Source organism: Coregonus clupeaformis, chromosome 21 (genome assembly GCF_020615455.1).
Source record: "Coregonus clupeaformis isolate EN_2021a chromosome 21, ASM2061545v1, whole genome shotgun sequence".
NCBI classification, from domain to species: domain Eukaryota; kingdom Metazoa; phylum Chordata; class Actinopteri; order Salmoniformes; family Salmonidae; genus Coregonus; species Coregonus clupeaformis.
Window position 1 is genome coordinate 34,897,831 of NC_059212.1, and position 8,710 is coordinate 34,906,540.

General features: G+C 42.4%; 1 protein-coding gene across 1 annotated transcript; it reads left to right on the forward strand.

The window, feature by feature from the left end:
• Window positions 1–599: 599 nt before the first annotated feature.
• On the forward strand, window positions 600–7,558 carry LOC121535323 (dual specificity protein phosphatase 22-B). The gene is made up of 7 exons (XM_041842271.2): window positions 600–789; window positions 2,387–2,420; window positions 2,602–2,684; window positions 3,504–3,553; window positions 6,456–6,530; window positions 6,907–7,078; window positions 7,336–7,558. Exons 1-7 carry the CDS (start codon window positions 769–771, stop codon window positions 7,486–7,488), a joined length of 588 nt encoding a protein of 195 aa, XP_041698205.2. The 5' UTR covers window positions 600–768; the 3' UTR covers window positions 7,489–7,558.
• Window positions 7,559–8,710: the final 1,152 nt, after the last annotated feature.

An 8,710-nucleotide genomic window follows, 5' to 3' on the forward strand; every position in this document is an offset into this window, starting at 1 on the left:
GTGGTTTAATCAATAACGGTATGGGTGTAATAGGCCTAAATGCACTATTGTCTGGCCTGGTGCCTATTTTGTATAGGCCAGCATTGTAACAATTTCTGCCCACAGCAAAGCTCAATAAGTTTGGTAAGCTTTTCATTCAAAGCAAATATCCCTATATATGTTATTACTGGTCATGATATGTGATTGCAATTATTCAACAATATATACATTATGGCTTATGTGAAGACAGATAAAAATAAGTTGGCAGTATCTCACTGCTTGCCTCATCTCCAAAATAATAAGTCCTGTAATTAATAATGATAAACAAAGATGTTGAGTGAGTGGCTTTTACCAAAAATGAATATGTATGTTGTGAAATTAGAATACTTTTGTTTCCACACTAGACAAAAAAACTCTGTGTCCATTCCTTCATTCAAAAATTGAGAGATCTTTGACTGTATGCCTATTGCCTATAGGTGAAGCGTACCCATAGAGTCTACTATGGCATAAACTGTATAGAAATAGTGAATATAAAAAAAGTGTAGGCCTACCATCCTTCATTTACAGAGCCCATGCCTCTCTAGATAAGCAAAACTACATATCCCAGGAAGCATTAAAAACATCGGGAGCTTTATAGAACAGCGCTGCTGCAGACTGTGTGAGGTCCTCGATCGCTCGCAATTTGGGGAGCTTTTGGGAAAGCCGTTGGAGAACTACTTCTCGAGACAAGAGTACAACAATAAATGCCGTAATTTCCATTCGTTGGTTTTACAGACGTCTTCGCTTAGAATGGGTAATGGGCTCAATAAGGTATGTTATTCGTTGATATACAGCCTATGCATGCGCTCCTAAAGCAAAGTTTACGCATGGTTTCCGAGAAGGCTACAGTAGTTCTGTAGACAGGGGGTTTCAATGAATAATGAATATTGAATGTCAATCAAACGCGTGTTGTCAAATGTGTTTAATACGTGAGTTCTATTGGTGTTTTAAACACGTATTACATCGAATTTATATTGAATCGTGCACAGTTGCATAATACCATATTCCACTTAATACCATCTGCCATAAGAGTGTCTGTTTGCCGCTGTATGTAGGCTACTGGACACTGTACACTTTAATGACTAGCTGTCTATCAAAGTACACACACCCGGTGTGTAGGCGTTGTGCTTTTACATTCCAACTCCTTGCCTACACAGTGGACAGTTTTCTGTTGAAAATGATCTTAGCATACTACATTTGGTGATATTACTTATGGGTGTAATGCATTGCTGTGTCTTATCACATACTGTAGGCTACATGTCATCATGGATACTTTAGCAATTGACCTTCTCAAATGTTGGCTTGGTACTTGGTGTACACAACAGGTGTCATCAACTCATTTCAATTGGAAAAGCTTTCTGCACCTCTCATCGCTGTCATTCCAGCTGGGTTTGAGATGGGGGAGGAGAGGTATGTGGGATACACACAGGCACACACAGTGGATGAAAAAGTACCAAATGACTCAGGTAAAAGGGAATGTTACCCAGTAAAATACTATTTGAGTAAAAGTCAGTTTTAAATATACTTAAGTATCAAAAGTAAAAGTATAAATCATTTGAAATTACTTATATACGCCAGGACAGCGGAGTCACTGACCACCTTCCGGAGACACTTGAAACCCTACCTCTTTAAGGAATACCTGGAATAGTATAACAATAATCCTTCAACCCCTAGTGAGCCAGCCAGATCAGAGGCGGTAGAGATGACCAGGGATGTTCTCTTGATAAGTGCATGAATTGAACCATTTTCCTGTCCTACTAAGCATTCAAAATGTAATGAGTACTTTTGGGTGACAGGGAAAATATAAATAGTAAAGTAAAAGTACAGATAACCCCAAAAACGACTTAAGTAGTACTTTCAAGTATTTTTACTTAAATACTTTACACCACTGCACACACACACACACACACACACACACACACACACACACACACACACACACACACACACACACACACACACACACACACACACACACACACACACACACACACACACTCACACACACAGATCCTCCATTAACATGTCTTATTATCACTATTATTTTGTGTGGCATCAGAGTGACCTGTGTCATTTATGTGAGCTCACTCTCCTCTGATATTTGGTGTCAAACTAAATATACTGTCTCTGGACCTCCATGTTGTCTTTTCTTGAGAACACAGGCTATATATTTGAGTTTCATCTTTCCTGTCAATAGTGGTACAGGAGTATAGGCCCAGGGGCTTGTGTTTTGAGTAGTAATATGGTTGCTTAGCCTAGTTATTTGTGTAATGAATGAAATGCTTGTTGTAATTATGTCAGGTTTAAGAACACTGGTGAATGTAAACAACAGGTCACACATTAATATTGAATGCTTACCTTCCCGTAGGTCCTGCCTGACTTGTACTTGGGAAACTTCAAAGGTAAGTGTTTCTTCCCAACTGTACTGGTCAAAGGCTTGAGCTAAGGATAAGACCAATGAAGACACCCCTTCATCATTTTCCCTTCCAGTACATTTCAGTGGCACATTCATATTTGAGAACATTCTATGAATATTTAATAGATGATTCATGTGTTTGTCATTCAATAATTGTTTTCCTTTAGATGCGAGGGACAGGGAACAGTTAGCAAGGAACAACATCACACACATCCTCTCCATCCATGACAGTGCAGCCCCTATCCTGCCGGTAAGAAAACATTTCCCAGTGGACCATTCGCTAAATCAAAATGGCTAAATACCTCATCAGACATTTTTTACGCATGAGGCTATTATATGAATGTACGTGATCTAATGACACCTGACACATGTATTAACACACGTTCGTTAATGCCTGTCTGTATCATACGCGTGCACAAAATCCAGTTTCAAAATCCAATTTAGATGGATGTTAATGTTACAAATCAAGATTTTCAAATAAATGGACAGTCCCCATGACAGTCCCCATGACTGCTCTTCCCATAAGAGCATGGTGTATGTTTGCCCCTGGACCAGTCTGTCAGGTAATTCAGGACAGCAGTATGCGAATGTGGCTTAGTGTGTAATATTAGACTAGGCCCCATCCCAAACAAAACAGGTTCACGTTACTTCAATAGAAAGAATTTGTTGGAGCCTGTCTGAGCTCTGTGGGAGGGTGTAGGCGGGGGAGTAGGTGGCAGAGAGGAGGATTCATTTGAGTTTCTGACCCAGTGCTCTGGCTCTAGCTTGTGTGGGATTTGGTGTTCTCGAATTCTACTACTCCCTACAGAAACTAGCACGGTCTGTCCCATTCCTTTACTTCCTCACTACAGCTGCCATCCCACCATCATAAACACAGTCTATAGGATAGGACCTGGTGTGGAAGCTTACGTAATGTTTTTTGTTGTTTGCAGAAACACTTGTAAGACTGAGAATTCAGCATTATGTAATAGTGTGTACAGAGTGGTGTTTACAACGATCCTGTCGGCATACTTTGCCTATTAGATTGTAATTGTGTTAGAGCATATAACAGTTGGCTGTTTTCCTGCAGGAGATTACCTATCTATGCATCTCAGCAGCAGACCTGCCCACACAAAACCTGTAAGTACCCTAACACACAGCACCACACAGTACACAAGGCTACCATACAGAACAGAACAGCACCGGACTGAAGCAGACTAGACCAGTCAGATCCATTCTACAGAACAGAACAGCACCGGACTGAAGCAGACTAGACCAGTCAGATCCATTCTACAGAACAGATCAGCACCGGACTGAAGCAGACTAGACCAGTCAGATCCATTCTATCCAGCGCACACACACTGTGTGGGCGTCTCTAGTTCATGTTCTCCTGATATGAAAATGATATGATTCACATGCTCACCAGTTGACTGTGAATCAAAGCACTGAATAAATCACTAGATGACTAGGCGACTCAGCTTCTGATTTCTCTAATGAGAAACCATGGAATGATTTTTACACATTAGGATTAAGACACAAACACATGCAGAGATGTACTGAGCACCCACAGATCAACATATACATACATAAATAGGTGGATAGATAAATGCTGTAAAAAAAAACATGCCTATATGCACACACACACAGTGCGTAGAGTGCAGGATGTCTGGTCCTCTATGCAGGAAGGAACAGGAAGTCTCTGGTTATTTACTGCAGAGTTGCCTTGTCCGTCTGCACTGCATCTCTATTTTTATAACACCCCCAAAAAAACATGCACGTACGCACGCACACACACACACACACACACACACACTCACACCCAGGCACCCAGATGTCGCTGTCAACTCCCCTGTTACCCCCACGTCTCTCCAGCAAGGTGTGTGAAACCAGCAAGCGAAATGTAAAACTGACCCTGGCTAGCCAGAGATGGACACAGACACCACTTGCTCATCCTGGTCCTGTCAGGAGGATAGATGGATAGCCCTAGGGCCTAGAAGAACACACACATGCTCACCCCTATGGCCCTCCCCTCACCCATACCCTTCACTGCTCGCACACCACAGGCGGCCGGTGGCACCTTTATTGGGGAGGACGGGCTCATGGAATGCTATCGAACACATCAAACACATGGTTTCCATGTGTGTTTTTCCGCCTTTCCATTCACTCCATTCCAGCCATTATTATGAGTCGTTCTCCCCTCAGCAGCCTCCTGTGTCGCACACCCTTAACCACTCATCCCCCCACTTTCTATGACTGGGGTGGAGGGCCCGTTTCAGTTTTACAGTTTTTTTGGCAACTTTAATGTTACTTGTCCTATATGATTTGTCTTCCACAACAGATACAATTTTGTTACCTTTCTGGGAATGGTAACTGGTTTGTTATTGTGTTATGACCTGCTTATGACCATACATAACCTGTACAGTGAGGGAAAAAAGTATTTCATCCCCTAATGATTTTGTACGTTTGCCCACAGACAAAGACATGATCAGTCTATAATTTTAATGGTAGGTTTATTTGAACAGTGAGAGACAGCATAACAACAAAAAAATCCAGAAAAAACGCATGTCAAAAATGTTATAAATTGATTTGCATTTTAATGAGGGAAATAAGTATTTGATCCCTCTGCAAAACATTACTTAGTACTTGGTGGCAAAACCCTTGTTGGCAATCACAGAGGTCAGACGTTTCTTGTAGTTGGCCACCAGGTTTGCACACATCTCAGGAGGGATTTTGTTCCACTCCTCTTTGCAGATCTTCTCCAAGTCATTAAGGTTTTGAGGCTGACGTTTGGCAACTCGAACCTTCAGCTCCCTCCACAGATTTTCTATGGGATTGAGGTCTGGAGACTGGCTAGGCCACTCCAGGACCTTAATGTGCTTCTTCTTGAGCCACTCCTTTGTTGCCTTGGCCGTGTGTTTTGGGTCATTGTCATGCTGGAATACCCATCCACGACCCATTTTCAATGCCCTGGCTGAGGGAAGGAGGTTCTCACCCAAGATTTGATGGTTCATGGCCCCGTCCATCATCCCTTTGATGCAGTGAAGTTGTCCTGTCCCCTTAGCAGAAAAACACCCCCAAAGCATAATGTTTCCACCTCCATGTTTGACGGTGGGGATGGTGTTCTTGGGGTCATAGGCAGCATTCCTCCTCCTCCAAACACGGCGAGTTGAGTTGATGCCAAAGAGCTCGATTTTTGGTCTCATCTGACCACAACACTTTCACCCAGTTCTCCTCTGAATCATTCAGATGTTCATTGGCAAACTTCAGACGGCCCTGTATATGTGCTTTCTTGAGCAGGGGGACCTTGCGGGCGCTGCAGGATTTCAGTCCTTCACAGCGTAGTGTGTTACCAATTGTTTTCTTGGTGACTATGGTCCCAGCTGCCTTGAGATCATTGGCAAGATCCTCCCGTGTAGTTCTGGGCTGATTCCTCACCGTTCTCATGATCATTGCAACTCCATGAGGTGAGATCTTGCATGGAGCCCCAGGCCGAGGGAAATTGACAGTTATTTTGTGTTTCTTCCATTTGCGAATAATCGCACCAACTGTTGTCACCTTCTCACCAAGCTGCTTGGCGATGGTCTTGTAGCCCATTCCAGCCTTGTGTAGGTCTACAATCTTGTCCCTGACATCCTTGGAGAGCTCTTTGGTCTTGGCCATGGTGGAGAGTTTGGAATCTGATTGATTGATTGCTTCTGTGGACAGGTGTCTTTTATAGAGGTAACAAGCTGAGATTAGGAGCACTCCCTTTAAGAGTGTGCTCCTAATCTCAGCTCGTTACCTGTATAAAAGACACCTGGGAGCCAGAAATCTTTCTGATTGAGAGGGGGTCAAATACTTATTTCCCTCATTAAAATGCAAATCAATTTATAACATTTTTGACATGCGTTTTTCTGGATTTCTTTGTTATTCTGTCTCTCACTGTTCAAATAAACCTACCATTAAAATTATAGACTGATAATTTCTTTGTCAGTGGGCAAACATACAAAATCAGCAGGGGATCAAATACTTTTTTCCCTCACTGTATGTGTGTCATTCTCAGGACACAGCACTTCAAACAAAGCATCATGTTCATGCACGAGTCCCGGCTGAAAGGAGAGGGCTGTCTGGTCCACTGGTGAGTCATAAGATACAAAACTTCTTAATTTGTCCATCTGCTACTGTATCTCTGGGTTTATCTGAGTGCTCACAAGTGAACCCATGTGTGACTATGGTAAGCAGCACATAGATTACACAGAAGGCTATTTTTGAACTTCCCCAAAGAACAATCTTGATTTGAATGTATCGTGTTGTTAGACTATCTGAGAAATATAGAAGATCCTTCCTTTATTTACATTTTCTAATGTTGCCTCCACAGCCTCTATCTTTGACTTCCAATTCAATTAAATGTATGTCTATTAATGACCTGCTGATGTCCATGCCCTTTATCTCTATCATGGCCATGCCTGCTCCTATACATCTCTGCTTAACCATCCATTCCTCTCTTCATGCAGTCTGGCGGGTGTGTCTCGCAGTGTCTCCCTGGTGGTGGCCTACATCATGACAGTGACAGGGCTGGGCTGGCAGGAGGCCCTGGCTGCTGTGAGGGTGGCTCGGCCATGCGCTGGCCCCAACCTGGGGTTTCAGCGCCAGCTCCAGGAGTTTGAGACCACTCACGCTGACCAGGTCAATACAGAGGGGGATAGAGGGTGGACAGAGGGGAAGATGTCAGTCTAGGTACAGGTGACAGTGAAAGATATGCAGGCACTCTTGGAGGAAATGGAAGTTCAATAAAAATGAGTTTCTTATCATTAAACATTTATGTATTAAGCATTAAAGCCTTCAGAGAGAAGAGTAGCCTCATAGTTACTTGAGGAAGAGAATACAGCTGCCTTAATAGACAAGAATATTGACATACTGTATGTTGTTGTCTGTCTCTGCAGTACAGGGAGTGGCTTCGGCAGGAGTACAAAGAGAGTCCCTTCAATGACGAGGATGACATCCGCATCCTGTTGGCCAGGAGTCTCAAACCCAACGGGGTGGCGGTGAAGGTGAATGTTGAGCTGCCCACCCCTCCAGGATTGCAGGGTACCTGAGACCCCTTATCCAGGTCTTAAGGCTTGCATTGGGGGATGATACCACTCTAGCCCCGAGAGGGGGATGGGGGGGGGGTGTTCTCTCTCTGTCAGTATGCCGTTGGACCAGACTCTCTCTCTGTTGTTGTCCCTTTGCTGGAGACGACTGGGGGAGGATGGGCCAATTGATGCACCATTTTGAGAAGGTTTATTGATGTTTTATTATGGCTAATACTACTGGTTTTATAACCCCTATTTTATGTATATAGCTATGTATGCCATGTTCAGTATTTGTACTTGTTTTTCTAAACCTTGAAAATGTATAATATTGTTACCATGTCATTTGTTTCTTCTTGAAGCCACGTCAGCTTTTTGTGCAATAATAAAAGGATTCATGTCACTGTGTGATGAAATGGTTATTAACTGCTGTGTGTGCTGTCAGATACCATGTGATGACAGAAAGACATGCTCTGCGCTGTTTACCTCTCTGTTTCCGGGTCTATTTCCTGTTTGTGTGGAATGCAAAGGAAGCCTTGCATGACAGCAGTAAAAACAACCTTTTCAGCCACCTTTCACTGTCAGCATCGGAGGGATAGAGAGGGCTGGGCATGAGTGCAACTAGCTCTGAAAAGTGACTAAATTTTATTTGTCTGTAGCCTACCTATCCGCTTACCTATAGCGTAGCCCTCCAGTAGATATATCATACAGTCTATGAAATAGACCCAGTTTATATTTAAGGTTATGTACACTACACAACCACTGGAGGGCAGCAGTATTACCATAGTAAAACCAATTTAGGCTATGTTGTAGGCTATTTGTTAATGAAATTAAACCACTCTCCTCCACTAAGATATACCAAATTTTCATCAGTGTAATACTGTAATTACCTATCAAGAGGGTTGACTAAATGAAATAGAAATTCAATTTTAAAAGTAATATAAATTATGAAAATGATATACAGTTAATTCGGAAAGTATTCAGACCCCTTCACTTTTCCCACATTTTGTTAAGTTACAGCCTTACTCTAAAATTGATTAAATTGTTTTTCCCCCCTCATCAATCAACACACAATACCCCATAATGACAAAGCAAAAAGAGGTTTTCAGAAATGTTTGCAAATTTATATAAAAAAAGATACTGAAATATCACATTTCATAAGTTTTCTGATCCTTTACTCAGTACTTTGTTGAAGTACCTTTGGCAGCGATTACAGCCTCGAGTCTTCTTGGGTATGACGGTACAA

Excerpts from the sequence above, each read along its gene's own strand:
- LOC121535323 (XM_041842271.2), top strand. The coding sequence starts at position 769 with ATGGGTAATGGGCTCAATAAG. Across the intron at positions 2,685-3,503 it reads GTGCAGCCCCTATCCTGCCG|GAGATTACCTATCTATGCAT; the intron begins GTAAGAAAACAT and ends GTTTTCCTGCAG. Across the intron at positions 7,079-7,335 it reads AGACCACTCACGCTGACCAG|TACAGGGAGTGGCTTCGGCA; the intron begins GTCAATACAGAG and ends CTGTCTCTGCAG.